This window comes from Camelus dromedarius, chromosome 13 (assembly GCF_036321535.1).
Source record: "Camelus dromedarius isolate mCamDro1 chromosome 13, mCamDro1.pat, whole genome shotgun sequence".
Classification (NCBI taxonomy): domain Eukaryota; kingdom Metazoa; phylum Chordata; class Mammalia; order Artiodactyla; family Camelidae; genus Camelus; species Camelus dromedarius.
In genome coordinates, this window is record NC_087448.1 from 2,754,053 (window position 1) to 2,771,357 (window position 17,305).

The following is a 17,305-nucleotide window of genomic DNA, read 5'->3' on the forward strand; positions in this document are numbered from 1 at the left end:
GTTCTGGGAAACCATGAACATTGTAGAGAATTTACCATTGCACAATAAAATATAATTGCTCTCATCTCCATTGCATGGATTTTTATGTGCAGCTAAAAACAATTTGAAAAATGTGATGAAATTACACCAAACTTTTCCTTGGAACACCGTTGGGTTTTTGTTTTTATTTTCGCAGCTTTGAAAATTTTTTTGTTGAAAATTTCCCAATGAGAATTAAAAATAAAAATTTTTAACTTCTAACTAAAGATATACATTTAAAAGGTGGAAAAAGTTAGCAGTGCAGAGCAATAGCCAGTGGGTGAAACGTTTCCACTGTGGAGTGCCCTTGTGTAACAGCCTCCTGTCCTTTGCTGTGGCAGAAGCTCAGGTGGATGTCTGGCTGCAAGTGGGTAGGAAGAGAATTTTCCCAGAAATGTGTCCACGCTTCTAGACTATGGAATTCACAATGTATTCCTTGTCCCAGTTGTGTAACGTTCACATGCGGCGTTCATTTCCAAACCTAAGATTTTAACTTGTTGTTGCTTTCATTGGGTAGCAGAATTCTACTAAATTATTTACCACTATTTGAGAATACCGAGGACATATTTTTCCACTGTAGAAAATACCTTTTAAATCATTTTAACCCACCCTAAACATTTTGATAGCAGTTTTTAGTGACCTCTCATAAAGTATTATTTTTAAAAGCAGTAAGATTGGGCAGTTTTTGAACAGAGGATAATAATTCATACCAACTATGTTGCTAAACATAAGGTCTCAGGCCCAACAATCCATCATAATTCATACCTTATGGTCTGATAGCAATTAAAACACCATCATTAAATACACTGCAAACATACATAATTGTGGAAATCTTGCTTATGTGGAAAAGCATTCAGTGCTTTATTATCCAGAATAGTACCTTTGTTTATTATTTTGACAATGTTGTAATTGTTGAGGAACTTAAAGAATCATTCCGAGGGGACCTTTAATACCCACACAGATTTGGACTTTATCCCATATTATGACGACTGGTAATGCTGTTAATACCATCATGGCTGTGAATGCTCTGAGTCTCAGCTGACTTTCCTGTCCTGTAAGCGGAACAGGCCTGATCAGCCGGCTGTAAGGGAGTGAGGGCCACAGACTGAAACCCCTGTGCTGCGGAGTGCAGACCACAAAGCACAAAAGGCGGGACTTCTGAGTTTGGAAGCTGTGTTTCCGAAAGTCTTCCCGGGGTCGGCCTTTAGCTCTAGAAGATGAAGGACCCTGGATGAGACACAGGCACCACTAGACAGAGTAAATATTTACTTACACATGATGCTCAAGCTGCCTGGAGTGGGTGACGGGCAGGTCCGGGTGGCCGCTGCCCGAGCCCCGGACTGCCGGAGCCGCACGTGCAGAGCAACCGGAACGGTCGCAGCAGGTGCTCGGCGCACGTTCGAACAAGTCCGCACAAGTCTCGTGCTTGAACTGTTCACTTTTCACTCTGGTGTAAATAAACACACTGTGTGTGTGTGTGCGCAGAGAAATCCAGCTCACGCTTTTAATTTAACAAAGGTCGTGAAGTGCCTCCAGTGTGAAGGCCTGGCCAAGGAAGAGGTGGCTCGCAGGAGGCTGGCATCACTGTTGCTCCGTGGCTGGGGTTAGGCAGCCGGACGTCAAGGGCAGAGGGAAGAAAGGCGGGGAGTGGGGCTGGATTGTTGTCAAGCTGGAGAGGGGCGGACACCTCCCTGAGATGGTCGGGTGACCTCAGCCATGTTACCACTTGACCATGTCTTCACGGTCTCTTAATGTCCTGCATTCTGATGCTTTGACATCTGGGCCTTGCTGATCCTGGGGCGACTGCCCCTCCCCAGGCCAGCCTGGTTCTAGAGGGAGAAAACCCCAACCATTCTAGGGCCACACCACAGCCACCCCCTTTATCTGCCTCTCCCTCTCCAGGCCACCGTCCCCCTGCCCCGGGCCAGCCACCAGACAACCAAGGCAGCCTCTGTACCCGAGAGCCAGCTGGAATGACACAGACCCGTCACTGCCACACACGCACACCCAGCCTCGCGTTCCTCCCCAGGAAACCACAAAACAAGCTTGCCGCCCCACCCCCACCCCCGCTTCCACTGCCTCCAGCCGCACCCGGGGGCCTCTCCACGTGGCACCCCCCCGCCCTGCCCCCGGTGCAGTGTGGGGTTTGTGAGTCTAACGAACTGTCTTTGCAGTAGAAGTCCTCTCCTGATTTACTGGCCTGTTATTATTCCTAAACTGACATATGCCTGCCTAGGAGTTACACATGAATAACCACGAATATCTTCGTTTTACAGACTATAGTTACCAAAGGGGAGAGGGGGAGAGGGGTGCATTAGGCATCTGGATGAACAGAAACACACTACTACGTATAAAATAGATAAACAACAAGGACCTACAAGGAACTATATTCTGGTGATAAGCTGTAATGGAAAAGAATCTGAAAAAAATACACATATATATGTGTGTGCATACATATAAGTGAATCGCTTCGCTGTACACCTGAAACTAACATCGTATACCAACTACATTTCCATAAAAAATAAAATTCAAAAAAAATTTGTTTTAAAATAAACCATAATGCCTGAAGCTGGCAAGATGCTGTGAGAAGAACGTAGGAAGGGAGGCCGTGGAAATGAGACGTCCTCCTGGCCCTTACTTATCCAATTAGGAGACGGAAAAATTTGTGCAAAACAACACGACCAGCACATAAACACCAGCACAGAAGAACAGAGTTGTACCCTTTTATTGCCACAGTAACTTTTCAAAGGTGGGTATGAATACAAAGTTCCAAAGAGCAAGACATGATGGTCTGATGCCAGTACTCAGAACTTCCTAGCAGTGGACAGAAGCCATGGATAAGCAAGACCTGTGCATCCAAGGAGGCAGAGGGTTTGGGGCGGCGAGCCATGCAGGGGAGCTCTGCAGGGACCAGGTCTTGTGGAGCAGCCCAGCCACTGCAGCCAGAGGCTCTCAGTGTGCTGCTCTGCACTAGGCAGACCTTTGAATGGACACGATCCCTTCACGCCCCAGCTATGAATCTGAAGCCCTGTAAGTGAGTTGAAGTGAGTGCCTCACTTCCTGTAACCTCTGCCCAAGTCAGGAGATGAGATTTAAGTAAAGAGCTCCCAACCCACACGCCCAGAAATACAGGGCACGGGAAGGCACCACCTGCTGACCAGTGAATGAAACAGAAGACGTGGGATTGCAGCCAGGGGTTTGCACGGCTCCACAAGGCGAAGCAAAAACGATACTGTCTCAGCATTTTCAGGTACTTTACATTAAAAAATAAAATAAAATAAAAGGTATGTGGGAAAAAAAGTTCTAGAAATGATGTTTTAAAATCTGTATTTTGAAGAAAGGGAGCACCACCAATTGCATAAAGATATAAAACACAGTAACAAACATGTAAATAACGATCAGGATCAGAATTGCAATAAAACACAAACACCTACAAAGAAAGAGAACCTATGTCCTGTAAGTGTGTCTCACGGTGACCGAAGCACAGTCGCGCGCGGTCGGACCGCGCAGACACGGCTGCGCAGTGTGCGTGGGCCCCTCCTGCCCTGGCGTCCTCTCCCTCCGCGGCCACCCTTGGCCCGGCCTTGCTCTCGCTCCCTGGGGGGTCGCACGGCCCGGATCCGCGGGGCCTGAAAATCTGAGCGTATCCCGGGTGGGAAAGCGCACACGCACACACAAGCATGCACGCGCGCGCGCACACGCCCAGGGGGTCTCGTGCACTTAGCGGGCTGTCCTGCGCTTTGCGTGGAGACGTGCGGCCTGAGCGCGCGGATGCTCCCGACGCGGCCCCGCCCGTGAGCCCGGAGCACCGCGCCGCCTCACAGGGTGGTGTCCCAGAACTGGGAGGGCAGCCGGCTGCAGGAGGCCCCCTCGGGCTTCTTCAGAAGCGTGGGCTTCTTGCAGGGAGGCGGGGGCGGCGCCCTGGGCTCCGAGCGGCGCAGGATCTGCGGCCAGTCCTCCCGCTCCTCGCAGAGCCGCCGCCGCCAGTCCAGCAGCTCCTGCAGCGCCGCGCTCTCGTTCTCCGAGAGCCGCAGCTGGTGGATCACCTGCGGGAGGAGAGGGGGGAAGCGGTAGCACCAAACACTGCGGACGCGTGAGGAGAGCCACAGGGGCACCAGGACCCGGGGCGCCGGCCGGGGGCACACACACCCCGGCCCCGCTCGGAAGCCTCCCGGCTCTGCTGCCCCGGGAGCACCGCGCCCAGGGCTCGGCGGCAGGCGGCAGAATTAAGACAATAAATGGAACTTGTGAAACAGTTAGCAGGGGGCCCTGGTTAGCATCTGATGTACACCCAGGGATACTAGAAGGAATGCAGTGTCTGTTTGCCCTCTCATTGTATACACTCTTACAGCATCACCCACTTGGTCATTTAATGTATCGCAACTGTAATTCCGTCTGTAATAGATGGTGCGTGGATTTCTGAAGCCTCACCCCATTCCAGGATCCACTCCTCTGCCTACGCACAGTTACTAGCCAACATCTTTTGAGGTCATGTGACCCCATTCTGACCACCATGCATTAACCCACGGGGTCCGCAGAGATGGGAACTTCAGGGGCCGTAGTAGCAGGGCATCACAACGTGCAACTGTATCAGCTGCTTCATCGGCCTCCTTGAGGTCCCTGGAGAGGCAGAGCTTGCCCACTGGGGGCGGCTGGGATCCTTCCAGACAAGCAGGCTACATGCTGTGGGTTCCCTCTACTGCCTGCAACCAGTAATCTGGAACCGCTGTGCATGGCAGAGACCGATTTTTCTGTCAATTCTATAGTGAGTATGCTGGTTGAAAAAAATGAGATTCTGGACATCAGAATGGGGATACTGGGGAGGATTCAGAGGAAATGAGACGGCTCAGCCAGCTTTCAAAGCACCTGCTACTTTGTCCCAGCGTCACCTCCAGCCTCTCCATCAAGACAAAGGAGAATGAAACAAAGGCACCACTGGTTGGCTTAGGTGAGAACAGTTATCTGAAAACAACAAGAACCGTCAGCGTTCCAGGACAGGTCTGAACCAACACCTTCCCTGGGTACCTGAGCCTACAGCTGACAGAAGAAGATTCTTAAAGCCTAGCACCAAAGAGATGGGCAGGATGTTGAGACATGATGTTAAAACACAGAAGCCAGGAGGTCAAATGCATGTCTGTAGTGCAAAACTAGATTTCTGGAACTGGTTATTAGCAAAAGGGGGTCTCCCCAACTTGAATCTATTGATAACCACATTAAAAAAAGGAAAGCAAGACTGTGATTGCCCAATCCCTGAAGCAAGCTCCAGGCACTGATCAAAAGTGAGCTGCGCAAACACTACACCCCTTGAAAAGGGTGTTTTTCTCTAGTTTCCAGGGTTGCACCAGAATGACCTGGAAACCAGGCATTTTCCTGCTGGGAAGACTCTTGTGGAAGCCGGAAAGCCTCTACTGTCAGGGAAGTGAGCCAAGAAAGTAGGGGGGAGGGCATGCATAAAATTAGTTATGGAATGAACACTTCAGTGCTAAATATGTGTCAGGTGCCTTCCTAAGCACCTTGCAAATGTGAACTCATGCAGTCCTCCCAAGCACTCTGGAAAGCACTGCAAGCCTTTTGCAGGTGAGGACATTAAGGCACAAAAAGGTTAAGTAATTTGCCCAAAGTCACATGGAAAATGGTAGAACCAGGCAGTCTGAATGCAGAGTCTATCTTCCTAATTCTTGTCCCACAAGGCTTATTATTTACATAAAGAATTGATGTTGAGGATCTGAAAGACCAGGGTCCCTACACCGTCTCCCTCTTTCCTTCTTTTTCTAATTGGGATTTGAGTGAAATTTGTGTTTCTTTCACTCATGTATTCTAGTTCCTCTATCTTCTCCACTAGTGGATGCTGTGTTGATTACATTTAGCATCAGTTTGATTTACCCTGTAAATCAGATTGAATATTGAATATTTGTATGTATGTTCCCTGGCACACAGTCAGCGTATAACAGCAACCTCTGAAAAACACTTACGGGAGGATATTTAATGGATGGAAGTGTATCCCTCTCAGTTGTTTATTTTCCCAACATTTCATAGAGATCTCATCTTTCTGAAGTAACACAACTTCACATCGATCTATTTAGAAACAAAAGAAGGACCCTCTACATTGGATGTTTAGGTCACGGCAGGTTACTGCTCCCATTGTAAAAGTGCAAAAAAGGGGATAAATTACAAAAATCATATTTTTGAAACACTGGAAAACTCTGGTAAACTGTGAATTAGAAAAACTAACATTCTGGATGGGGAGAATCTTTCCCAGCAAATGGATAACTGGATAATTACCAGCTACTTTTTTGGTCTTCTGGGGACATGTGGAGTCCTTCTGTAGGTCTCGAGAACCCTTTTTAAAAGAAAGAAAATCCATATGATATTTTGCAGTTGAATGAGACTAGATGCACCGTTTGAAAACTTGAGCCCCCCAGATGCACGGTCATTTTCCCCAAGAGACATTTGTTGAGATCTTCAACTGTATGAGTGAGTGGGGCCCTGAGCCAAAAGCTTATAAAAAGCAGAGTGATATCTCCTAGACGTGCTTCAGAAGCAAAAAATATGACAGGAGAGGTGGTAGCCTTAAGTATCCGACAAGCCTCATCTTCAAGACTTGCAGATTTTGAAACTGAGTGGGGCACACAGCAGGACAGCTGGGCCAGGGGCTCTGAAACGCACAGCTGGAGCTACAATAATGTTTCAGTGCTGATGAGCGCACACTGTCAGGGTCTCAGTCCGCGCACGGGAGGGCGCGGCCGGAGGATTAGGGGACAACCAGAGGTAGGCTGGTTTTCCATCACAGCTCAATACTTGATTGGATTAAGGCGATCACCTCTTGCCTTTGCTTCCTGACGCAGGCTGGTGGAATCCTCTTAGGGAGAAGGCATCATCTGTGGTGTCTGTAGTCTGCTCACCCACGATGCCTACTGTGCAATCAGAAGTTACTATACATGTGAACAGACAAGGATATTTACCCAAAGCCAAAAGCAAAAACAGACTCATGGATGGTCCAGGTTTAGAGTTAGCAGAAACATACTTTAAAATTACCTATAATTAAATGCTTAAGAGAATAGAGAAAAAGATGAATAAATAAAAGAAACAGCAGAATAGACATACACGTAAAAGGAGCAGAAATGTAACAAAGTGGCAAAGCAATATTCAAAGCAATAAGTTTCCAGAACCCGGGGTGGACAAATTTAAGAAGTTCAGTAAACCGCACACAAGATAAATCCACACACTGCCAGCAACAATAAGGACAATTGGTAACCGATAAGACACTGTGTTAAAAATGCCCAAGGTCAAAGACAAAGAAAAAAGTTTTACAAATCTAGAGGGAAAAAAACCAATTACCCTCAAAGGAGCAATCATGAGAGTGAATGCTGACTTCTAAACAGAAACACTGGAAGCCAGAAAGCCACAAATTGCAGGTTAAAGCACTGAAAGACAGTAGTTCAACCTAGGATTCTATACTCAATCAAGACATCTTGCAAAAATGAAAGAAAGATGAAAACAATTTTTTGGACAAATGAGAAGGAGGAAATTTGCTATCACAAGTCTTGCCTTTTTTTTTTTTTTTTTTTTAAGGTGAAGAAAATGATCCCAGGTGAAAAATGGAAATTTAAGAGAGAATTAAGGACACGGGAATTCAGTCCATGGGTAAATATAAATGATATGCTTGCAGTGTCTTACAGACTTTACATCGTATGTAGAATGGCATGCCAACAGCAACTACAAGAGCCAGGAGGGGGATGTGGAGCTTAGAGGGTCGAAGGTGCCAGCGGTATTAGGGAAATGACCAGAATAACGTAATTTATTAAGATGAAATAAATCAAGGAGTCAAGCCTTATTCTCCAGCAAAAGTACAAAAAGAATAGTGAGAGGAGGTATAATTAACAAATTAATATGAAATAATAAATAATTAATCTAAAAGAAAGCAAGTAGAGTGCAAATATATATACATATAAAGATGGAGGCCAGTTCCTAACAAAACAGAGTAAAGCGTGAGAACAGAATCCCAGTCTCCACCCAGCAGCTGGAGGTGCTTTTCCACGACCTGATGGCTTGTGCTGTATTTATGCTGCTGCTGGTGTGAACAGACCCTCTGTCCTCACATCAGGCACAGAATCTATCCATTCTGTATTTCTTCTCCATCCTAAACTCTTTTCAGCAGCTTTTCATAATGGTCAAAAATATATACTAGGTGTGACCCTTTGCTAAGACCTTCATAACAGGGACGATTTGGAGAGTGAGTCACACCACAGAAGCAGCCCATCTGCTGAGAGTGACTTTCAGCGGCTGCTGATCTGAATTAGGCTTGTGGGGAGGGATTTTGACATAAAATGTCCCAAATCCCCTGAGTCATTGCTTCCCTGGGGAAACAAAAAAAAGCTCTCTAGCCTTTCAAAGCTTCTCTGCATTGACTAAAAATATCTGAATTCCCCAGCACATTATAAAAGGTGAAACTTAGACACACAAACCATTAGAAGGCATTTTCTTAATGAGGATATCAATGTCTTGAATAATGTAGTGGAGACAGAAGCCCACCCTCTTTGAATCAACCACCAAGAGCTTTCTATGCTTCTGTGATAAGCAAAGATTTGACTGGTGTTTGCGATAATCAACCAATGCTCAGAATAAACCTTCTCACTGAGAGATCCCGTGACTGTATCTTGTATTATGGAGATTAACAGGCACTGAGTAAAATCTAAGAGGTATATAAAAATAGTTGCCAGAGTGGCATAAATGAGATGCTGAAATATCAACGGTATTGATCTTTGTTAAAAGAAAAAAAAACACAATGAATCTTCACAGGTTGTCCTAAGTGAAGGCTGAAGTTCTGTGTAAGGACATATACTCAGCCACCCCTTTTGACACAGTGAAGGTCAGAGGGCGTTTGAGAACTATGATCTGTGAGACAACGTGGAAAAGATCAGAAGACAGGGACCGTGTGCTCTGACTAATGACGCTTGATCTGCTTCATTTAGATTTATTAAATTTACCAGGTTATGAGGCACACAAGTCACATTTGTCAAAGACACTGTAAGAGCTTTAATATTTGAGAACAGCAAACACATGCAACTCTGCATGTTACCTAAGTGGTGGTCAAGTAACCTATGAGGCAAAGAAAGTATTTGCGATATTATCCAGCAGCAGAGAAAATATCAAAATCAGTGTTTGGTCATTCTTTGTATTTCACGTCCCATTGGTGGTAACAGAAACCGTTACAACGTCCCTTGCCATCATTTGCTATTTCCAAATAAATTGAATATGATCATTTATTTATTTGTTTTATTAAAATATTTCAATTATTTAATTATTTTATTACTGGCAGGGGGCAGGTAGTTAGGTTTTCTTTCTTTTTAGAGGAGGTACTGGGGATTGAACCCAGGACCCTGTGCATGCTAAGCATGAAAAATTTGGTTTGGGTATTGAAAGGGAACCATTCCTTTTCAGAAAGAGGAGATATGACTGTGGGGTCGGGGTGCCCCTGGCAGTGTGGCCTGGAGTTAGCCGGCTTCTCCCTGGACCTCATTTATCCTGGTTTGTTTGAAGGGTGAAAGGAGCCATACAGGTGTCTTCAGTCTGGTTTTCCATTGCTGCCAAAGATGTATCTCCGCCCCACGTTATCCCTCCAGACAGCTGGTCCCTTACCTAGTTTTTCTTCTGGCATGTTCTATATAATCATGTTTGCACACAAAGTCATTATCTTTCAGAACCAGAGGGCAGCACTCCCGCTGGGAAGTAAGACAGGACCCGGACCGCGGGGCTCTATGCGGCAGCGCCATGGAAGTGACAAGTGTCCTGCTTCTAAACGAACTGGTGGACGTGCCAGCCGTGCAAGTGTCTTGACATGAGTGGGTCAACAAGAAGGAGTCTTTTTAAGCTTTTTTTCCTTTTTTTTTTTTTTTTGTATCATTTACCTGGAGAAGGGGGCTCTGTAGAGGAAGGTCTGGAGAGACTTCAAAGAGGTGGTAACTTTGCTCTGAATTTTGAAAGACGAGATGGGTCCCAGCTGGAAAGAGGGGTGGAAAAGGCCGGGATGCATTTCCACGGGGCTTGATGGGGACAAGTGCCGGTAATGACACTGAGCTTCCGTCTCTAACAGGGACTGGCAGACCCGCGAGGGCTCTGATTCTGGTTTGAGTCTGGGTGGGATGTGGACAAACCACGTCTCTCCAGTCAGGGTGCCTGGATGGAAATCCTGAATTTGCCACCTAATGGATGTGTGACCTTGACCAAGCCCATCAGCCTCCTCACCTGTGAAGTGGGTTCACAGTCATCGTCAACCTAAGAAGAGGGGGGTGGGGGTTACATGGATGCCACGTGTGAGCTGCCTTTAAGTGCCTTAAAAATGTAGGGAGCATTCTATAAATGTGGGCTCTTATGATTTTGTCAATTGTTAACTCTTTGACTTGAGAAAACCCTCAAACATACTGACTTATGATTATCTTGATGACTCAATCAGATAATGTTAAATCAAAGTAGTTTGCACGATTTGTGGCCCTATGTAAATATAACATGTTCTTTTCTTTCCTTATTAACAAGAAGATCTCAAAATACTGGATTTATAACATAACTATGATTTAAAATAAAGAAAATTATGCAAGAAGAAAATGACAAAAGGTCTAGATGTCTTTTAGATTTTGGAGTAAGAGAAAAAGCACTAAAAATCAGATATTAGTGAGTAATTTCAACAACTGTTACCTGTTTCTGAAATTGAGATTTGTAAATGTTTTTCCAGGGGTCCTCAATTTCTTGGGACAATCTAAAAATTTTTTGCATTTTTTATTTTTATGATACTTTAAAAAAACTGGTGTAACTGTGCTTTGGGCCACTTGAATGCCTGCTTTTTAAGCTAGCGCTCAGTGAGATTGCATTTTCTGACATTGTATTTTATTTACAAGCAGACTGACACAGGTAGTATTATTTATATCGTTGCAGGCTAATGAGGAGAGAGTAAATGGATTTAACATTCAGATAAGGTGTTTTCCTCCAAGAAAATGCTAAGTGATTTGACATTGTAAGGTAGGTTGCCTAGCCGTTCAAATAGAAGAGATGGAGACGTGGGTCAACCAAAGGCACACGATGGTAGGTCTGCACTAAGGTGCAGGGATCAGAGTCAGAGCCAGGTTAGTATTTTCAACAGCAATTTCATTTCATCTAAACAAAATCATACTTCAAATAAATGTAAATTTCAGCTTTTCTGGCTTTTGTAGGTTTTTGTTTCACTGAATCTGCTTTGATTTCATAGCTATACTGAAAGCTAAAAGAATAAAGAGATTTTATGTAATGATGTGGATGCAGGTTTCATTAACATTATAGTAAAATCATTTAAGAACTGTTAAGAGTCAGGGATAACTTTTATATGATTTAAAAAGGGTCACAGACACAATGCAACTGGGGAGAGTGCTGGTCTGTGTGGCTGAGACGCCCCGTGGGCAAGATTCGTTTTTGTGTGGTGAGACGCTGGGTGTCTTTTGGAGACCAAAACTAGTGAATTAATCTCTGCCCAGCACAAGGTGTCCGGTGCACTTACTCAGAGGGTCTGAGCCGAGTGAGCGTATGAATGTTTGGATGCACGTTTGAGAACAGGGACAAATGTCACTACAGTGTATTAGACTTGTGGTGTCACTGTTTTGGAAACTTAGGGGCAATCAGGCACCTCACCCCATCGAGGCCAGGGAAGTGTGAGTGAAAATACTGCAACCATAGCAGTAAGCAAAGAATGCTGAAACCAAGTCATCAGCGGCCACCGCCACCCCCCAGTGAGGACGGGCCTGCAGCCCGGCCTCTGCAGCCACTCACAGTGGTGCACCCTGAGCGGACTCAGAATAAGAAAGGACAGGATTCTGGCCCTAGAGAGCTGGGTGCTGGTCAAAGGAATGAATTCAGTGAGCCCAAATGTTTGCTCCCTCCCGTACATAGAAAAGCACTAAATTCTTTAATTTGTGGTGCCTGGTTTTCTTTAGATAACAAGCAATATTTTCTTGTTCCAACTCCCTGGTCTTTGTTGTAAAGCTCCTAGATGTCCTAGCTCCTCCACTACCTCTTGGGAGCAGTCCCTCAGAGCCATCTGAGAGGCTGCCAGCCCGGCTAGAGTCCTCCTGCCAGATAAAACGTAACTCTGAACTTTTAGGCTGCGTGCTTATCTCAGTCAACAGAAGGGAGCCTTGCCAGATTGACTGTGGACAGACCCCCACCCTTGAGAGGTAGTTCCCATCTCCCAGATTCAGAGAAGACCCTTTCCAACACTGTAAAGCCCTGGCAACTTGTTAAAAACGCTCTCTGGCTCTGAAACCCCAGAGCGTGTGAGGGGTCCCGGACTCAAGCGTGGCTCTGAATTCAGACATGCTTAGATGGGTTTGAGTGGCTGGTGAGTGGGGTCCGTGAAGGGAGTGGGACAGTCACCCTAGACGTCAGGGTGGCCCAAGACCACAATGCCTTGGCCAATCAAATAAGCGTCTCCTATGCTATGGTCTCAACATTCGTGTCTGCAAATTCACACATTGGGATCCTATGCCCCAAGTGATGGCATTTGGAATAAGGCCTTTGGGGTAATTAGGCCATGAGGGCGGAGCCCTCACAAATGGGATCAGTGCCCTTCCGCCGTGGAAGGACGCAGTGAGAGGTCTGTGACCTGGAAAACAGGCCCCACCCAACCATGCCAGCTCCCCGACCTCAGACTTCCAGCCTCCAAGACTGGGAGAACTAGATTTCTGTGGTTTATAAGCCACCTAGTCTGTGGCATTTTGTGATAGCACCCCAAATGGCCTAAGACACCTTATACCCAGAATTATTATTTCTGGACAGCATGGGGGAAAATGGTGCTATTCAATGACAGGTGTAAAACTCGGGCTTCTAGAAAAGGGCACAAGCTATCTGTCAGCTTAAATGTCTTTGACAACAAATTGGTGGAAGATCTAATAACACACTTGGAGATTATTCTGATTTTCATTTTTATAGTTGACATTTGAAAGAGACCTGGAAGCTGCAGAACTCAGGGTCCACTTGGATCCAGGATTTGCTGGGAGCTGGGACAGCAGTCTGACCCTTCCACAAGCACTGGGGGTCGGGCAGCATCACCCAAGGCACTCCCCGATGTGGGCTGCACTTAGGGGAGGTCAGCATTCTTAATTTACCCCCTCCAGTCAGTTTAGACCACCTGAAATGCAGCCTGGGTTGCACCCATAGCCCCACCTTCTCTTTTCTGCCTTTAAGGAAGGACTGTAGAAGGGAGACGCGAAGCCACGTACCTTCAACATATAAATACGCCTCTGAACAGCCTATTTCGAGCTCCCAGAACATGAGGACAGCTGCAGCAGTGACCACAGTCCACATTCACTTTCCTGTGGGCTGCGGTCCTCATCCATGAACAAAATCCCTCCCTTTCTGCAGACTTTTAACAAGAAGATTCCTTCTTTGAAACTAATCTTTAGAAAACAGTGCTACTTAAGACTCTGGTGATCACAGCCTGGACAACTCAGGACGGGGGTTAAAAGTAGGGTTTTTTCCTGTTATTGAGAAAATCTGGCTGATCTGATATCTAAAAGTTCAAGACAAGAATACAATCTCCATCTCCCGCTCCCCACCCCCATCCTGCCCTGCACTCCAGATTTGTCACCTGTTTTGTGTCTTCTGATGTCCAGGAGGTGTCAGTTAGCTATGAAGGTAGAGTCTGATTGATCAAGTGATGTGAGGACCAACTTCATGCGACTTCTGTGTCCTGCCGTGGGTCATTGCTAATCCCTTCACTTACTCTAGGGGTTAAACCCCACTAAACCTCTCACGACCCAGGGGGAAGCACAGCAGGATGCAGAGGCTTAAATGAGCTTTATCGCTTACACATCTGTTTACTCATTTTCAGCGGTTTCTTATTGCGTCATTATTACAGTCCTATGACATGAACTAACTGAAAAGTGAGCTATAAATTGTCTTACTTCCTGTGGGTGTGCATTTCTATGAATAATAGTAATAAAGGTAAATTAATAATTTGCTGCTGATTTTTACCTTAAGTCTTTCTCTCCTAGGATAAAAATAACCTGTGTTAAATAATTCATATGTAAAATCATGTTGCTGTTCATTTGTCACAGAATTGATTTTTCTATTGACTATTCACCCAAAGGTGAAAAGAGGCATTAACTGACATTTATGGAAATTAAAAGAAGGAAGTGTCTCAGCTGAGTGAATAGTGAATATTAGTGTTTCAGATGCAAACCCCATTTGCACTCCTGCTAACAAGATATTGGAGGACAAAACATTAAAAAAAAGAAATTTGAGCATCAGTTTGTAAAACCATAGTTTACCTAAACAGATCCCAGCGACAAAGCTTAAAATGAAATGCGATTCAAAAAGTCTTTGACTAAAGGGATGGAAATGTCCACACTTTAAAAAAAAAAAATCAAGAAAATGATTGGAAAGTGAAAACAGCAGTTTTGGTTTAGGCAGGAAAGAGCTGCTCCTTCCGAGGTGAGAAGCAGCCATTCACACTGCAGCCCAGGGAAGTTCATTCCTGCTACTCTGTCTCCCCTGTTGCCGAAGGGTTAAAAAAAAAGGGAAAATATCCCTTCGAAGGAGCAAGTTCTCCTGGAAACAGGAGCAACTGGATCTGGGCAACAGGCAGCGAGGGAGGGAGACAGGATTTAAATGTTTTACCTTATCTGCACACATTGATGTCTTTAAAAAATAAATAAATAGTACTACTTTTATAGTAACTAATATTATACTTTACTTTTATAATAAATAATATTATATTGGAACACAATTAATGTAACTTAAGTGAACATTAATTTGCATTTTGCAGCTGATTGTAAATTCATAGCCAAGAATAAAGACTCTGATAAGTGAATGCATGTTTCTTCTTATGATGGAAAGTTATAAAACAGAAGTTCATGATTATACATCATGCAGTATAATTCATTTGTGACACCTTAGGATGTGGATTTTATATGAGCTCTGGTCTCTTACCTCAATTCATTCAGAAAACATGGCGGCATCAGTACAAGTGACTAGCAGATTGCAGCAAAAACTGGTAACACACGTGCAGAATATGTCTGTAGTGATGGCATAGTCATGGGTTCAAATGTGGAAAAACACACATCGATTATATTGGGAACACAGAGAGTCAGAGATTACAATTCCTTTAAAATTATTTTTCTGGGAATTATGTGGGAGGCTCACTGCAAATGCCAGGAGGTATTATTAGGGACAAATAATCTACTAGATTTTTCTCTCTCCAAAGAATAAATCTGTTTATGTAATTCGCTTGCTCACAAATCCTCAGTGCCGCCTCGCCCCAGCCTAAGAGCCAGCACAGGAAGTCCCGTGCTCTCTGACCACACCGATTATCCCAGCTTCATCAGCATGCGTTCTCACCTCGTCTCTGTCGGTTCACTCAGATGCACCCCGACACTCTGTAAGTCCACCTGTCTTCTCCACAACAGTCCCAGTTTGGATGCCCCGTGTAGAAAGCTCGGAGGTCTCCCAAGCCCGTTTCAAACATCGTCTTCATGGTCCTGCTGTCTGTTCTGAAAGCGTTTTCACGTGCTGTTCTAGCAGACTCTCATAACCATGGGAAACGAGCCGGTTAAGGAGCCTTCGCCTCATTTCATAGATGCTGAAATGCATCCTCACAGCCCAAACTCACCTGGCTGATCAGCGGTAGAGTCCGGACACACATTCAAGGATGATGAGTTTAGTCAACCCTCTGAACTAACCTTGACTTTCGAGAAGTCTCCCTTATCTGCTAATCAATCTACACATGTGCTTTCAACGATCAGGAGAAAGAAAGTGCTGTGACGGGTTTCCCAGGGCTAGAATCATGCTTGAGGACCTGCTCCCTCAAGAGGCTTTCATTCAAACTGAGCACAAGACATAGAGAGTTAGATGACTCAGCATGCTTGTTATAACTGACTAGTAAATCATAGACGCAGTCACTGCTGTCGGAACAGAGGAGATGCGACTTACTTCAAGGCAACGTGGCCAAGAAATTCCTCTTGGGCTGTGGGCTTTGTTCTGGACTGAAAGGAGGGGTAGGACACAAAAAGAAAGGAGGCTCCTTGGGTGGAGTGGTGTGAGGAACGGCGTCCACACTTTTGTTCACGTCTGCGTGTACAACTACCAAAAACACGAGAGGGGAAGGCACTGTGCCACGTACAGCTTGAGAGTCAGCCCTGAGCCAGCAAGAGAGATGTGAATTAGGGTGGTCCGGGTGTGAAAGGGAGAAAGGCAAGGGCCGCAACCGCGGCAGCTGAGTGCTCCACAGCCTCCAGAGGATGGAGGGTCTAAGTCCGGGGGCACGTATCTACTTTCCAAGGAGCCCGTGTGGTCCTTTGCACTGTTTCGTAGGGCACAGTTTATCTGTTAACTTATTAACTTCCCAAAATATTTTTTTTTCTGGAAACAACCACATTCTGTGTGTTATATATAGTATTAAATATAAGTAGAAATGAGGAAAACCATTTCATGAAACTGAATGCTAATAAAACTACTAGCCCTATCCAGGTAAATTTTAAAAATCAGCTGCAATTAGGAAAGGGGCCTAGTTTCGCAGCTGGGACTGACTGAACGAGGGGGAAGCACCCTCTCTGCCATCAACCTTGGTTCTCCCTCCAAAGCTTAGCTACCAGCCCGAGCCACCTGCCTGAGGACTAGCAGTGAGAGAGGTGATTCTTTCTAATCATTAAATCCACAAGAAGGTCCTAAAAGGATTAGAATGTTTCTCCAAGGTGCCCAATTTACTCCCGGGGACTGATTTTGTCCCTGAGTAAAATTAAGTCTATTGATTTTGAGGAATTTCTCAACATCCAGTTCTTAAGAATTACAAGCTTTGGTTTTATATATTTATGATGTGGGGGGGGCACCACTCATCGTTATTTTGCATTAAACCGTCTGATAAGCCACATTGCAATAATTCTATCATCAGAAGCCATGAACAGGCATGTTTTTTACTATCTTAAGGAAAAAAGGTTGCTGAAGAATGGGGGCTGAGCTCAGTTAATTAAGCACTATAAATAACGCGCAGCAGCAACATGGGAGACACTAAGCCAAACACGGGATAAAGGCCATCAGTTACTGTTACGCAAGATGCCGTGACAGGCAGACCGCCAATGCCGGGGGGCTGACACAGAAGAAGTGTATTGCCCACGTCAAGGCTAAGGAGGTGCTTCTGATCAGCGGATGACCTTCCACGTTGGCGTGAGTGGACTTTGCATCTTCCGGGGTCTTAAGAGTCTCCCGTATCCAGCTTTTGGTTGGGAAAAGGCATGCAATACTGTAGGGAAGGGGAGGTTTGTGTGGTCAA

General features: G+C 45.3%; 1 protein-coding gene across 1 annotated transcript in view; it reads right to left on the minus strand.

Annotated features, from left to right (window-relative positions):
• Nucleotides 1–2,662: 2,662 nt before the first annotated feature.
• MYO16 (myosin XVI) overlaps nt 2,663–17,305 on the minus strand; it is a 350,065-nt gene continuing 335,422 nt past the window's right edge. Inside the window, exon 35 of the mRNA XM_064492981.1 lies at nt 2,663–4,064. Coding sequence (XP_064349051.1) covers nt 3,837–4,064 — 228 coding nt within the window. The 3' untranslated portion in view covers nt 2,663–3,836. The remainder of the gene's footprint in view (nt 4,065–17,305) is intronic.